The sequence below is a fragment of the Phallusia mammillata genome, chromosome 4 (assembly GCF_965637545.1).
Source record: "Phallusia mammillata chromosome 4, kaPhaMamm4.hap1.1, whole genome shotgun sequence".
Taxonomy (NCBI): domain Eukaryota; kingdom Metazoa; phylum Chordata; class Ascidiacea; order Phlebobranchia; family Ascidiidae; genus Phallusia; species Phallusia mammillata.
The window spans coordinates 12,443,133-12,459,926 of record NC_137255.1 but is presented as its reverse complement, the minus strand read 5'-3'; the positions used below and the strand labels follow the sequence as shown (position 1 = coordinate 12,459,926).

The window sequence follows — 16,794 nt, the reverse complement described above, 5'->3', positions numbered from 1 at the left end:
TTTATTTAATCTCACGCCCCCCTAAAAAAATGTTAGCATTGACAAAATCAATGAGATGGATGCTTTTTAATCAGGTTTGCGTCTTGTTTTTTGGAGACAACATCATCGTAGGTCCGCTTTAAGCTATTATCAAGTTAGTTCCAAGCGTTGGAAAAAGCCACTTCAACACTGATAAGTTGCGAAAAAGAATTAAAGGCTGTGTGCGCGCACAGAGCGACGTTCCCAGCATTCTTTTAAACTGCGCATGTGTACCCCAAAAATGTTTGACGCACTGAAAGTGAAATAAGGCAATCTCCAATACGAAATTGCGCAAAAAACTTACAGCCGACTATAGTACAACTGGACACCCATTTCAGAGCAGTGGCGTATAGGCAGACGAAAATTTTGGGAGGGGCCAAATAATTTGCTGTCCGATACCGATTGTTTTACCGTTTGGCGTAAAAAACTGTGCTTCGACGGGACAGCCAAACGATTTATTTACTGATTTATTCCATGTCTGCATAAATATATAAAAAGCACGGATTTCGTCTAACAACTTGGCGACAACATTCCATCTTTGGTAATTTATACATTCCTTTGATAAGTTAAGAGTCGAAACTACACTAAATTCAAGTTTCTCAATATACAACTTTAAAAATTTGGGAGGGGCCATGGCCCCTTTGGCCCCTCCCTGGCTACGCCACTGTTTCAGAGTAATGATGCGTTTACTTTAGGATAGTTTCCAAAAGTTGCAAAGCAGCGCCGACATCATGTGCTGCACCCCCACCACAATATTCTGAATTCTAGCTTTTGGTAATTACTAAATTTCCTCCTCACTTTTCCGTATATATATAAGTATATATATTATATATATATATGATCTGCTACGATTCTGCTAGTGCTAACCCATGGCTAACTGACATTGATTTGCTGCAGAAATCCGTCGATAGAAATCATAAATAATTAGGAAGTTTTTCATTCGGGTACCTGGAGTGGAATCTCGAGTCTGGACTGGACCTCGAGCCTCTCTCGAATGGAAGTTTTCTCGGTTTCACCTTTACGCAGATCGAAGTGGAAGTGACAGCTTAAGGTTAAGACTGGAAAATCTTTCTCCTAGGTAGGGATATTTGCTGCATTGAGTAAAATTGTATGACATGGACATCAAATTTGATTGTTTTTAATTTGAAGCTGTTACTGCATTTATTGCCTTATGCTAAAATTTGTCTCAATGCGTTTTGGAAAACTACACATAAAAATACTTCGTTTTGTATTACTGGTATATTGGCTAAAACTTTAAGAATATGTTTTTGCTTTTGGTTGTGCTACAAACTTGATTGAATTTATCATAACCTTAAAAATAGGTAAAAACTGGTACTGTATGGTAACAATCCAAATTTTATGTTCAATTATTAAGGAACTTGAGTCAAATTAACAATACATTTTACTCACAGATGTTAAGTTTGGTTGGATTGTTGTTTTCATGTTGTACAACTTAAAACTCAGTTTCTTAATGGTAAAACAAGATAGAGAAAATTAGTCTTTTCAAAATGGATCGAATCGAGAGTATACTTGACACTGGTGGGAGATATCTCAGTGCAGCGGACAGACAATTTGTTTCAACATTATTAAATGAACTCGAACAATTTCAATATCAAGCCCCAAAAGACAGGTATGTTCAGATAATCTAACAAACTTGTAAGCATTTTTATTTGCATGCCATATTGAGAGAAGTTAAACTTAAAGTTGTAACTGTTTTTTTTTCCTGTTATGTGTTTGGAGTGTGCTTCAAAATTTGATATGTATATATATATGTATATTTAACTAAACAACAACAACAGCTACAACAAACTATCCAAGGTCACCTCAATTAGATTTTGTGACAGTGATTTCCGATTCATTAGGTGTTTTTTTGTGCAATCTCAGAATAACTAATAAATATATGAATAAATATGCTGTAAAATCATAGAAAAGCTGTTTTCCGGTTTTAAAGAAAACGAAGGCATTTAAACATGAATAATGTGACAAATTTTGCCTTGCAGATTTAAGCATGCAATTAGGTTTACAAACTATTTATTCAAACAATTATTAAAAAATTCATTGTGTTGTTTTTTACCTTTTGTGTGCTTGATAAATAACCCTGAAAAGATTGTTTGTTCTCAATTGTGATTTCTGTTATCTGATGCTCAGATAGAAACTTAAGATTGGGTACATTGTATTATACTGTATTGTTTTATCATTGTTTAGTGCAAATTGTCTGTAATAGCCGGTTTACTTATTTGCCCCTAGTAGGAAAGGTTAAATACCAACACATTACAATAAAATCTTACTTTTTTAAGCCTGCTGATTGACATTGTTGTGTATACCATTGAGTTGTATTATGTGAGTTCTTGCTAAATACCATAATTTTCAAATAGGTGAAAAAGCAAAACATCCAAATGTATGGAAACAAACCTTGTGAAAAAATGTAGTTTTTAAAACAAAAAAAGGTAAACACAAAATCGTAATATTACAAAGAATGTATAAGCAATATTCAAGGAGACATATAGACAAGAATATCTGGTAAAGAAGCACAATGCATGTAAAAGGTAAATCAAAACAAAATCAAACTGCATATGTGGTTGTTTGTCAGGATAAATGTACAGGTGAATAATAGGAAAAGATAAGGCACTGGATAAACAAGTTGTAGCGAAAAGGGATTGTTTGAGGCAAAACAGAAGGAAGCAGATAAATAAGTGGCAAATACAACTTAAACAATTTGTTATACTGTGCTTTGATAAAACACGTATTTGGAATAGTTATTTTTAGTTCTGATGTTTTGGTTTTACCCTAATTACAACAACTTTTTTTCTACTGTTTCACATCTGACCAATGAAATGTATCAGTTAAAAAACTGGTGCAAAAATAATTTATGTTATCTATACCTTCTGTGCCACCAATACAAAGCGGTATATCGTTTTCTGTATTTAAGATAGAATTGACAGTGCTATAAACAAAGTTAACCAAAATAACAACATACAATTATCTTTAAAACATTTATCAAGATCGTTCTTTCAGGAGTTGGGTATACTTATTTTGCCATTTGGTTGATTATTTGGTTTCAGCCCAATCCATTTTAGACAAGTTCACTCACTTATTTCTTGTGTTTTAAACAAACACCTCTTGTATTTGCCTGACCTGTGATATTAAATTCACATCATAATAACTATTAATATGTTCAGGTTAATAATTACAATTTTTTGAGTTTGATTTTTTAGGGACAACATACAGTGGCATGTTTTTTTATGAGTGTTACTGAATTTTTTTGTTCAAACTTTTAGTGGTTTCCAATGTCCCCACTTAATTTTGTGGCTAACACCATTTGTTGATGATGTCAGATTATAGAAAGTTGTTCTCTCCCATAAGTATGTTAGGTTGCAAAGAAAAAGTAACCAAGGTCCCATGTTAGTAAAACTAGACTTTTGCCTGGAGTGTTTTGGGCAGTTTCTGATCCTACAACATTAGGTTGTTTTGGATTGGTTTATGTTGCTGTCTGGTGACGTGTGTGGCCGCAGGGGAATCGCACGACCTTTTAAATTAACCCGACACAAGCTGTTGCGCTCTGCACATTCATTGCCCAGTACCATGAGGTCAGTTGCAGGCACGTTTTTGGGCTCAGATCAGACGCCTCGCTTTCTACAAACATGCTTTAAGTTTGTTAATGTTTAACTTGAAATACGTGGTTAACATGTTTACTCACCACGCCCGACAACCTTATCTCAGGCATAACTTTAGTGCTGTGACATTGAGACGGATGTGGCAAACAACCGCCCTGTACCAAGCTGGTAATCAACCCCTCTGCTGGCAAAGAATTGAATTTAACTTGTGGCACATGGTTGGTCATTGCTTCCTTGCTACAATGTAATTACGTCACGCAATATAAACCCTCTTAATCCGAGACTAGGCGACAATCGAAATAGTGACTGTCAATCTCCCAATCTCCACCCCTTTTCTACATAGTGTACAAGGCCAAACAGCAGTTTTACTCCGGCTGTACGCTTCTTCAATGACGTTTTACCTGTTAAGTACATGTTTGATTTGGTTTTTTAATTTTTGAAAGTCTGCGGGTTTGCGTGCGTTGCAATAAACTAGCAAGCCGTGTGCCTGTGCTTGGGAGTGCTGGAATTGATCAATGTCGAATTAATTAAAATTGTCTGAAACGTTGCGGTGCAATCTCGTTTGGGCATTCTTATCGACCTGGCAACTCTCGGGGGCCAGGTTTGTTTCTGCATTTATTTTTGTGTTGTATGCCCACCGTCGCACGTTAATTGCAAAAAATTTTTTGACAGGAAGTGTGCCATATAACAGTATTTTCCCCGTGGCCCACTCAGTTTCACTTTATTTGTAGGATGCTTATTTGGTGGCGATAAAATTAGCTCCAATAGAGCCATTCAAATGCAGTTTAAACTTTTGCTTAGAAAATTAAGAAGCTTGTATCCCGTAGTCGGATAGGACCAGATGTACTTTACCGACCTACAAGTTGGACTGTATTAAGTTTCTTAATCCTACTGGGGTTTTTAAAAAAATCAAAAACCATCGTCAGTACCTCGGATAAAACAGCAACAAAGCATTTATGTTACGTTCTCGAGACATCAAATGTTTTTTGTGGTTGTTGTGGTTGTGCTGCATAAAATATTAAAGTTTGATGCATTAGAAGGGAAATACGAAGGAGAAAGCTGGGTCGACATTCAATTTGTTTAGCATTCGGCCACGCGAATATTGATCGAATGCAAATTTGATGTTGAAGCGCACAGCGCTGTCTCCTCAACGCTTGAACGCCCCGCTGCACATAAATATGGCAGATGCTTTGAAAACAAAAGCTTCTAGATTCACCACATGTCTATCGGCAATTCCCTTCAGCAATTTAACGACTGCTGTTTAAATACAGGGTACACGTGTGTTTGGTAGCATGCACGAAGAAATTGTTTCGTGAAAACATAATTTGTTGGATTTCGGTCACCAGGAAAGATTCTCTTCTTTTTAAATACTACATGCGTTGTGTATCCATAGAATTGGTCGGCGGCTAGGCAGTCGGGCTTGAATAATTTATTTCGACTCGAAGACACACCTAGCGCCACTTGTACCATGTCCCAAGTCATTTGGTTAACATTGGGCGAAAACCCAAAAGGCCAATGTAATCGTGTAATTACAATTACAGTCGTTCAAACAAACAAACAAACAAACAAACAACAAACAAAACATACGAATAAATTCATGGGGCTTAAATATTAGCCCTTCAATGACTGGCTGCTAGGGTGCCAAGTGTTTTTAGGCCGAGCTCACTCTGACGGGTGCGTGGCTTCGTCTTCAAAACGACGCATTTAGTTGACCATGAATCCGGCTTTGCTCGTAACGGCTCGACGCTGCGATGACGTTTTGTGGACACATTTCTGCGCCGAGTTACGGTTCAATGCGCGTGGAAATGATTTTGTGGTTGCGTTCATAACACAGCTCGCTTACCATTTAAAGTCTGTGCAATAAATTACTGAATAAATCCTTTAAGCATGCGCGCTGTCTGATTGGTTTAGCATATCTTCTTGCCCGTTCCTGGTCGGCCCTTGTCAGCAAATGCACTTTGCCGCCCGCCTATCGATTTGTTTCTGTTTTACGTTTTCAGCTAATGTTCGCACTTCGATTTCTCGAAATAACTTTGCGAGTTCGATCGCCCTACGCAAAATGGTCAGAACCAAGCATGTGAAAGTCGTGCGACACACACTTTGGCGACCAAGCTCACACTAAATTTCATTTTGTTTGATCACAAATAAATTATCAATAATTGTTGGTTGTCACCCACATGCTAAGCTGGAATGTATTTTTTTGTTGTTGCTAGTCTGGATTGTTGTTTTTTCGAATAAGTCGAACGTGTCTTCAATTGGGTCCTTTTGGCTTGTGTCTTATAGCTATGTTTTATCAGATACTTGAAGAATTGCTGGTCCATATTATAAGGAATGGTGCAACAAAAATATGTGACTGTATGTCAGTGCCTCATATAACCACTCGAACTCGCTGTACTCAAAGAGTTCCATACAGTGGTAATTACCCAAGTATTTTAACAATTGTCCCTGCGGGTATTACTCACAATGATCGCTGTAATACAAGTTTCAAGTTTAGCCAAGCAATGACTGAAAGTGAATTTCGGAATTTTTGTGACGTTGGTTTATAGGCAGCGAAATTCTCCTGTCTTTTGGATTTGTTTGTTCAAGTCCCACAGCCTTTATCATATATCGTCCGACGTGACTCGACTAGGAGACGACGGCAGGTTTTGCGGGCAGACGCCACTGGAGATTGCATGTACCAAATGTGATTTCAACGATAGCCTTATCCTTATCCCAGTTTGACGTTAACCGTTGATTACCACGATATACGATCTGCGTATTTTCACAACACATTTCCAGATGTGGAATTAAGATTGTTTCAACAAAGATCAAATTTTACCTCAGGCCTAGTTGCATAACAATTACCACTAAACAGTTGAAATCGCCCGCGTCACATTACCTAATCCATGCCTTACAACTACATTATGTTGTGGACACATACACAGTAATAAAGCAAGAAGATCTTTCCTGTTGCCAAGTTTGTTAACAGTTGCAGGTTTGTTAGAAAGACGACAAACAGCGTAAGTTTTGTTTTTAGTCACGTGCTAATACTTGTTGCCCCCGCCCTGTCGACACGTGATAATGGTAAAGTGCGCACTCGTCAGTTTTCAATGCCTGGACAGCCCTCGATATCGCTGCTCATGTGTTTGACTTTCCATCGAAAGCACGCCCTTGAAGCAGACAGAACACCCAAGCGCGTCTTGCGCCACAAATTTAATTGTTCACGTGTGGTCCTGTCGTTTCGCACCCTTGAGATGTTAAATGACACTTCCGGTCGTTTTATGGTTTTGTTCATAAAAAATGCAGTTTAAGATGATAATAATTGTTTGCGTTGTTTGTGTATGCAGGGCTTTAATGTTTCATCCTCTTGGTGGATTTCAACGTTATCTTATCCACAAAGTTACGGAGGTTTTTCCCAAACTAACAAGTTTCAGCATTGGAGATGACAACAACAGAAGAACGGTCGTGTGTTTTAAAAGCAAGAAGTAAGTTGTTATTGTTTGTTATTTGGATTTAGTGAAGCCAATTGCCATCAGTGTGCTTTGTTGTTTATGGCAAACAGGTATGTTTTTGGTTAAGCTTGCAGGATGTGGTGAACAATTTTCTGGGTGGACTTTGATTTCATTTTTGTTGCATCACAGGAAGGATCAGCAGCAAGGGTTGCAAGGCAGCGGCTCGCGAACTTTACCAACTCCTAAGACGGATTACGGTTCATCGCCACAACATACGCGGGATGATGGAAGGCATTCCATGTCTGGTGCCAGAAGTCGAGATTCGTCCCGAAGCAGGAAAAAGCAGGACACCCCCGACTACTCGCAAGGAAGGTAAAATCGGATTGTCTGCGCCCCTAATCTTGCACGATTACTCGTTTTCTAGATAAATAAACAAGGCTTATTGGGAATCCTTTACCGTTACCTACATGTTTATCAAAGGCCGGCAAAAGCTGATTCGATGTCGCACCTTCCCAAGCCATTGCGCACAAAAAAGACTGCTACGAAAAGAGAACAGATGAAACGTTCGCGGTCATTGCAGTCATCGCCTGTGCATTTGGATGATTATATGACTGATCAAGATGATAGACGTGGTAGAAAGCGACGCGACAACGATTCAAAACGACAACAAAGGAGTTCCAGCTTGAAACCACTTAATCGGAGAAGGTAAAATACTGAACTCACTTATAGTTAGTGTACTCTCCATCCAAACCACTAAAACAGGATAATACATGTCAGTGTGCATATACATCGCTCATGTATTGGGGTGCTATTTACGTTTTATGGTTCGATATTTTTTTCTTCTGCCCCAGTTTGAAGTGTCTGTAACAATAGAGGAGTTGTTTGCGCATAAAACTGTACGGGTCCATTTTTAAAGGAACGTCGAAATTAGAACAGTTTTGTTTGCGAAGAGATTTAGACACTTCATTCGCGCACTTTTTTGCCTTCATTCCGCCATAAAACGAAGCTTTATTCCACACATCACCTAGAGCACACACACATGGGTTTGGTAAGGAAATGTTTTCTCACAAATTTTCGACGAACATGTTACTCCTTGCGCATTGTGTTTATTAGTTCGCTGTTGTAATGAAGCACCCATTTTTATTGCGTCATAGAAAGTTGTTAATCAAACAATGCCCCAATGCGAACTTGTAGCTTACACAAGATTTATAGTCCCAGTCTTTTTAGCTATAAATCTACAGTGTTTGTTGGGCAAGTAACAACCTGTCAGCCTTCTAAAATTTGTTTTACAGAGACCGATATGCCGAAGGTTCGGACGAAGAGAATAAGTTGAAGAAAAAGCCTGGTCTCCGACACAACGTATCGGAGGCAAGTTTAAGTCGTCGGGCGCAAGGCTTAAGAATGGAAGGCCGGGTTAGTCCGTTATTACATTCAACGACCTCATATCAATGATTTAATTACCCTCTGGCGGCCCGCGGCATCAGTCCGCTTTAATGTTGTCTTTTTGTGGGTTTAAAGTTGGTGACATCACACGATAAGCTGCAAATTTTGCTAAGCCGATTAGCTGGTTCTCGAGAAACAAGTGTTTTTCTTTGTTATCAAATCATTGCCTGTCCTATTCAACTCTTTCAATTTGCTTTGCAGGTGATTAACGGTGACATCGAGGATCCGTACTCACAAGGCGATGTTGAGACAGATTTCGGCCGTGTTGACCAGGAGGCAGTGCGTAAGGAGAAGGAGCGACATAGCAGAAAACATTCCAAGAAACAAGATCATCTTCGAAAAAATCGACACCACAGCGACGTCAGCGACGCCACATCGGAAGTTTCTGCCGACTCCGATGACGACATATCGCACGTTGGTCCACAAGTCAATGGTCACGACCATCACGGTCGTCACGCTAAGAGTGATTATGAGAGTGATGACGATCTAAGCGAAGCCAAAATGCGCTCGTCTGCTGACGAAGGTTCGAGCGAAAACGACGAGGAGATTTCTTCCGCAGATACCGATGAAAGACCCCCGAGCTACAACTCCATCAAGCCCTCTGCGTCGTTGAAAAAGGCTGAACGCAATTTGCATCGAATTCAACGTGTTGACTCGCAGCGGTCGAGTGGCAAATCGGATCAGGATCAGAAGGGAGTGGAGAGTAGCAGCAGTGGTGGCAGTAAGCGCAGTCTGCGCCGACCTGTTGCCAAAACAACACCAACTGCGAAGAAAAATGACTCTAAATCCTCGCACAAAGGCAGATCCTTCACCATGCCACGGTCTGTGAACAACGAGAAAGCCGCAGCGGCGCAACAGGGTGGATCAAGTAAGCGTTCCCAGACGCTGAAACATGTGCCTCATGAACCGAGACCGGTAAATAAAAAAGTCCCACAAGTCGAAAAGGTCAAACCGGAAACAAAAGAAACGCCTAAGCGTAGTTCCACACCAAGTGTGAAGAAGTCGAAACAGAGAAGTACGAAGGCCCCCAAAGTATCGACAGGAGAGTTAGCTGTATCCACCGATGACCTTCTTGAAGCATCAAACAGTACCCTTTACATCCCTTTACCGGAAGGTAAGCCAAGTGGAAAAGATGAAAGTCGTTCGTCCAAGAAAGAGAAAAAACAGGTATCAAAAAGCGCGAAGTCATCTCCTGCTCATCGCAAGATTGCGCCAACCCCCCTAAAACAACCGATATGCGATGGTGAGGCTCAAACCGACATATCTGGTACTTTATCGCGCAAAAATGTAAAACAGGCGTCGACAGAAAGCGCGCCGCCAAGTCAACCTGAAACTCCAAGCGGTTGGAACAACAAAAATCCCACCGACGTTCTCTCATCGATGATGCAGTACCTTGGTTTTAATCAACAGCAACAACATCAGCCGGGTTTCCCATCTCCTCCACTGGCAAATATCACACCCAGCGCATTCCAACAGTTTCTTCAGCAGCAAGGCGCGTCGCAAAACACCATGTCAAATTTTCCCCCCCTACCACCACATCTAGCTCATCAGCTTTACTTGTCATGGCTGGGTGCATATTACGCTGGGGCCGCAGGAACATGGCCACCACCGGCGCCACCCGCATTCATTATGCCCCAGCTTTCATCTGGGAGTGGTAGTACCCAAATGCCCCCTTTCGAAATACCCGCCTACCTTAACCCTAGTAATTTCGGCAATTTTCCGAGGCCACATGCTTCTCAAGTGCCACGTCAGCATGATGACAGTCGTGACGAGGACAGTCAATATTACGAACAGTTTTCTAATTCCCCGCCTCACGACGATTTCCGATCACGTGATCCGTACACAGAAATGGAGAGCCGCAACGACGATCAGAAGTACAACTACTCATCCTACGCAGCCAACGATAACATGTCTAGTGTAAGTACTGCCGGAAGCATGGAAAGCGAAAGCAAACAACCTAATTACAACAATCCCAGATACGACGACGATTTTAATAATTTCAATCGCCCACTGTCGAACCAAGATATAGTTGACCACACCGAGAAAAAAAAGGGAAAGCTGAAAACCAAAGCCTTCATTAAAAATGGCCGCTGTAATAGTTCTGTTACGTATTCAGACCCAGACACTGATGGTTCTTCTGTTGTAAGTTCAAACGCCAAGGGCGAAGTTGCCGTTGCCACTACTCAGAAGAGTGGCTTGGTGGTTTACGTTCGCAGTCAGTCAAACAGTCGGGCAAGTAGCACAGTCGGAACACACGAGAGCGTCGAAAGTCTCAACACAAGTGATAACATCCAGTCGTTGGGCAGCACTCCTCGCACGAGCGACCACAGCTGTCAGTCGAATCACTCTGACCGCAAAAAGTCGAAGGAAGCGAAACCCAAAGGCAAAAGCGCGGCCTCAAAAAACGAACGGGGCTCCAGGAAGACCGATCGCATGCCAGGTGAGAGATTGGAAGGCACTAATACGACTAACGCCGACGTTCCTCCCACTAATCTTAATAACAACCACTCCCTTTTATCATCCACTGTGGACGTAGTCCCTTCGCATGCTTCTGACGTTTTGCTGGAGCCTAATTTGCCTCTCGCTTTCGACCCTGTCCTACCTAATAGTGGGGAGATAAAAGCCAACCACAGCACTCCTGTTATTGTCTCTTCACTTGGAAGATCTGGAACAGTTACCAGCGATACTAGTTTAGACACAAGCGCCATTTTAAAGGAAGGTGTTGCAGATGCTTCACACGAGGAAATGATTTTATCTTTGCGCCGAGCGCCACTCGCAACGATAGAAGATGACAATGATGGTTTTATTTCTGGGTCCCATGCATCTAGTTGTTCTTCCCTCCATTCCGGCATTGTTCAAGTCAATGCGAACCACGAAGTTTCCGAACCGACGCCACTGCCACCACAGTCGGAGCGTCATTCGTCCCGCAACTCGAGCGACACAGAGCGTTTGGACGAACCCCCTATCTCTACCAGTTCGACCACTCTTCAAAATTCAGCCAAACTTGATCAACCGACGACGGAGCAATCGGATAATGCATCACAGTCGAGTGCTTCGGTCAGTGACGAACAGCACAGTGACGCACACTCGAGTGTGGAAAGTTTGCCGAAAGACGGAGGTGACCACGAAGATGAAGGTGACTGGCCCCCACCTCCTCCTTATGAGCACATTTCAACCCAGTCGTCTTCTCAATCATCGAGCTCAAATACATCTACAGACGAGGAAATAGTCGTCGAAGATTCTAAGCCTACCCTGGTAGAACCTGAAGATGTTGTAGTGCGCACTGAGAGTAGCGAAAACCGTCATGACGTACCACTTATTGATGACAGTGATTCGTATAGTATTTCATCGAAAGATTCAAGCAATGATGATGTTGGTGGCGAAGATTCGAATGAAGCGAGTGAGTCTTTTAGAGGAAATCTTTTTTATCAAAAAACCCTCCACCCTTTCCTGGCAAATGACTTTTACTTCCCAAAGCTTGCTTATTTTTTTTGTTGGAAATTATAGTTGGCGTGGCAAGTCCGTTTGGTATCAGTTTTCTGGTGAAAGTTGTACTTACGTTTAATCCATAAAAGTTTATGTTTAGCCACTACCGGTTAAAAAATGGTTTTGTGCTAAACACACAATTTTTTGCAGATCGCAACAAAGACACAGCTAGTGACAGTAGTTACGACGCGGACCAAAGTCATTTAGATGAAACCAGCAACAGACACAATGATGATGATGATGATGATGATGATGATGATGATGATGATGATGATGATGATGATGATGATGATGAAGAACTCGTAAACACGCTAACCACTGAGATTGACGGAGAAGTTGTCGTACAGGTAAGGTTACCTATATCGCGACATAGACATACCGTCCTGAATGCCATAGCGGTTAAGTTAAATAAACAAATTACCATGTTGTGTTTGTTGGGACTTCACATGGTTTATGCACAGGATCCGGAGTTTGATTATTATCAGTGGAAACCAAATCAAGACAAATGGGCTAGCAAGGAATACGCCAGATTTGTTGAAGCTTTTGACTTCCCACCAAAAATGAGCAATGTTGATGTCACCCAACATTTCAGCAATATAAGGTATGCGAAAATGAAAAACTTATTTGACGAATTTGAAACTTGAGTATGTCGCACGAAACTTGTTAACGTTTTTGTAACTCGCAGTAAAGGCTTGAAGGTTCATGATACTGGTAGTGGTATGTAAGAACATTTGTCGTCCTGGAGTGGAATTACGCGTGGTGTCAAATTTACCCAGGTTGGAAAACTTCAGTCGTTGAGACGATAAGCAATGTTAAATATGAAGGAGACATCTATGACCACCCGTAACCACTCTTAAGTCCTTTATAGTGTCAAAACGTTTTTCGTACCAACTATAGATTGCAACATATTTTTAATGTCTGGTCACTTAAAACTATTCGTATTACATCGTAGGGGTCTTCGTCTTGTACGCATCGATAGTACACATGCTTTGTGTATTCTGCCCAATGAAGATCGCGCAAAACAACTTCTTGAAACGACCTTCGATAATCTGAAATGTCGCCCGCTGAAAGATGCAACCACAAATACCAAAAGGAAGGCACAAGACAAGTTGGAAAACGACAGTAAGTCGACGTTTATGTCACTTTCTATGACGCTATGTTCCTTAAGTAATTTCGAAGGCGTGTGTTTTGCTCACTGCTGCGATTTAAACATTTCCTATAGGGTATCGAAAACTACATCAATTTTTTTAGGGGGTGCAAACTTTATAATTATTATCAATTCCGTTACATACCGCTTATTTACGCAAGACAATGTACAATTGGAATGAGGTGATGCTGAGCCATTTTAAAATTCAGGTTTCTCGCGGTGTACTGTATCGTGGCGTGTATCCGATTGAATTTCTTGTACATCGTGTACATTTAACCTGGCTAAGGTGCGCTGCTCTAGCCATAGTTCTAAAAATACAATAATCTGTTTTAGTACCCCTGCGTCTTTGTTATTAAAAGCGGTTCGCATTATTAAAGTGTGTGGGTTGTCGTTTCGATTTAAACGCACAGACAGCAGCTATTTGTAATACACGTATTTTCGAAATGACGTTCAGCAACGAACTGATTTGAACATGTTATTACTTTCACGCAACAGACTTTGAAGAAATTCGTATGAAGCGACCGCAAACGAGCAATGTGGTTGCCAAGCGAATGATTGCAGGTGCCTTGGGAAACAGCAAATTCGCTCCCCAGCCAAGTGATAACGCCAAGCGTCTGTCCAAAGGGCAGCGCCAGCCAAATAGTGAGTAGAAATGTTGTAAGCGTGTAATATGATAGATTCAAAAGAGTGAATTAGCGTGACTCTGGTTATGCTTGGTGTTGCGTTACATTCTACAGTGGAATGAAGCTGGCGGTGTCGCGCTTAATTTGACTTAACCACGTTCCATTTCACGCACTTTGCAGCAACAGAAACTTTACTCTCCGTGAAACGTGTCTAGTTATGTTGACGTGTAAAGCGTATATTTGATAATAATCAGCGCCATTTACTACTGTGATTTGCTAAACCTTTTGCTACTTTTTGGCAAACCTTTAATATAGTCGTTTCATTGATTACCCAAAATTTTACTTTACTTTCTCTTGTTCTTTTCGAAGTAGTGTAGAACTTTACGTATGTTTTTATGTTACAGAATCCAAAGCCGAAACTAAGGAAAACTAGAACACGGCAAATGGACAGCACATACAGAATTCCATCTTGCTTTCCGCACTAATTTGTATCTACACGTTCTGGTAATTGCGGTTTTTCGATTTGACTGCGATTGCTTGTTTGGCGCAACCCTACTCTATGATTGTGAATAGAGGCTAAGTTTCAATTTCTGTTCAACTACGATCAACTTGTTCTTATCGATCAAATTAAGAGACTTACCTGATTTCAAACATTTTCCCAATGTTTTGGGGCATTAACGTAATTGTGTTTTGATGACATAGTTTACAAGTCTTTCATATAAAACATGTATACATCTCCGCGCTTTTTGTTGGGTGCTTCATATAGTTGTGTTGTTTGCTAATTTTTTACTCGCCATACTTGGTGCTTAAATCTCGTTTCGTTTGAACCATGACTAGGTGCTAATAATGACTTTTACTTCCCACATTTTTTCATAAACTGAGATCATGAGTCAGTTGATTCGCGGATTCGTTCTGTACATATTGCCGGTCATTTTTGAGTACGTTACATCCATATACGCCACCCTTTTGGTACCCGTCGTTTACTTTTTTACGGCTTTTTTGTGTCAAAATGAACTTGTGTGTGCGCTTCTACTGTGCGTTGCGGGTGCGAATATCCATGACATTTCAGACAGACCATGGATAGTTGCGTGTCGAATTCGTTTCTGTTAATCTCAAATCGAAATTATATCTGAGCGACGTTGGCTTTGTTACATTTATCCACCCCTATGTAAAGTATAATAACAGCTGTACAGTATCACGCTTAAATGCTTTTTACAAGGACCAAACAACCCTGCAGTATCTTACACCCACACTCAGCTCCCAAAATATATAGAAACGCATCGGTATGAAAGTATGATATTAATTATTTGACATTGGTTTCTAGACTGCAGGAAAAGGCGGAGATTTCGTACTAAGACGTTGCAGTTATTAAAATTGCTCGCAAAGGCTGTGCTAAGCAACGCCGAAATAAACTTCTTTTGTATTTGGTGCGCTAAAGGTGTTGACTATATGTTTATTCAATAGGTTCAAACGTAGTGAAAGAAACATGCAGAATATGAAAAGGAAAGTCGTTTTATATATTTACAAAATATTATTTGACTATCTTTAATGTTGGTTTGCAAAAAAATGTTTTGTCGAAAACTCTGATCGATCATAACAATTTTTAAAAATACCACTGTCACAGTTGGTTGGTTATTAAGGAGACTCTGGGCGTTTTTGCTGAAATTCTCCACTTTGTGGTTTTCAAGCCGTGGGTCGCGACCCCCTCGGAGGGTCATTTGTCATTTCACCCGGGGCTGCGAGGCCTTATGATAAAGATTAAAAAAAGTATCAGTGTTTAAATTAAAACATCTAAAAAAGGAATGAAACAATCAAACCATATATTTTAAACTTATTTTGTGTCTCATTATGACCATTACAATACAAAACAAATGCTTCATAACGTCACAAAATGGAAGATTATTCAATGCAAGTGTCACTGCATCTCGTGGGCCAGGGGTGGGGAACCTTTTGATTCATAAAGACCACCCAACGTTTTGTCGACACTCGTGTAGGCCGCATCTATTTCTCAGGTTTAAAACAGTGGTTTCCAAATATGTTTACATACCGTATTTACTCGATTGTAAGCCGCGGCTTATATTGTTTTTTACCTGCTGTTTGTGCGGCCTATAATCGAGGGCGGCTTACATTTTATTTTAAACCGAAATTATTTCTACACTCAAACATTTTAATTTATTTGGGGTTTAAAACTTGTATTCGTGTGCAGGGTAGAGCTACTAACACCATAACGAGAATCTACCCCCAAATTTGGTTGGTTATATCTTCAAAAATGCTCACGGTAAGGGCTATTAGGGTCGGGGTAAGGTATTAGCACTTAAAATTCAATAAAACTGACCCAAAAAATTAGTTACTAATGTAAAAAATTTATGTAAATATTTCCCAACCCATTCAGAGCCGCTAAATAAAAATTCAGCTCTTTACGCCCCCTTGTGAATGCGAAATTGTGATTCTCGTTATGGTGTTAGTAGCTCTACCCCAGATTATCGGTAGAGCTACTAACACTGAGCTTGGGCTGGCCCCAGCCCTGGGAATTTCTGGTAGGTGGCGCAACAGAGCATAGGCGTTTAGGTAGAGCTACTAACACCATACGTTTCGCCTGATCCAAAAGTGCCTAATTTTCGATAGGTGGCGTAAAGATCTGAATTATTTATTTAGCGGCTATAAATGGGTTGGTTTGGGAAATATTTGCATAAAACTTTTACATTAGTAACTAATTTTTTGGGTTAGTTTTATTGAATTTTAAGTGCTAATACCTTACCCCAACCCTAATAGCCCTAACCGTTAGCATTTTTTGAGATATACCGTTTTGAAAACTAAGCACTTTTGGATCAGGCGAAACGTATGGTGTTAGTAGCTCTACCAGGCGTTTATGGTGCTGTTACAGCAATTTGGGTTTATGGTAAGAATAATTGCTGAGTCAGCACCATAAACGCCTATGCTCTTTTGCGCCACCTACCAGAAGTTCTTAGGGCGGGGGCCAGCCCAAGCTCAGTGTTAGTAGCTCTACCCAGATTATCACTCAGATGTATGAT

The 16,794-nt window shown here is 40.6% G+C and overlaps 1 protein-coding gene across 3 annotated transcripts; it reads left to right on the top strand.

The window, feature by feature from the left end:
• Positions 1 to 990: 990 nt before the first annotated feature.
• LOC145223028 (uncharacterized) lies at positions 991 to 15,199 on the top strand. 3 transcript variants are annotated; one of them, XM_080089320.1, is made up of 12 exons: positions 991 to 1,096; positions 1,431 to 1,648; positions 6,959 to 7,096; positions 7,253 to 7,435; positions 7,544 to 7,768; positions 8,356 to 8,476; positions 8,708 to 10,946; positions 12,143 to 12,339; positions 12,454 to 12,593; positions 12,945 to 13,114; positions 13,635 to 13,781; positions 14,167 to 15,199. In XM_080089320.1, exons 2-12 carry the CDS (start codon positions 1,527 to 1,529, stop codon positions 14,193 to 14,195), a joined length of 3,711 nt encoding a protein of 1,236 aa, XP_079945446.1. In that variant the 5' UTR covers positions 991 to 1,096; positions 1,431 to 1,526; the 3' UTR covers positions 14,196 to 15,199. The 3 variants fall into 3 exon arrangements, with proteins under 3 accessions (XP_079945446.1, XP_079945445.1, XP_079945444.1); XM_080089318.1 differs by having other exon boundaries at positions 993 to 1,096; positions 8,708 to 11,906; XM_080089319.1 differs by lacking the exon at positions 13,635 to 13,781 and having other exon boundaries at positions 992 to 1,096; positions 8,708 to 11,906.
• Positions 15,200 to 16,794: the final 1,595 nt, after the last annotated feature.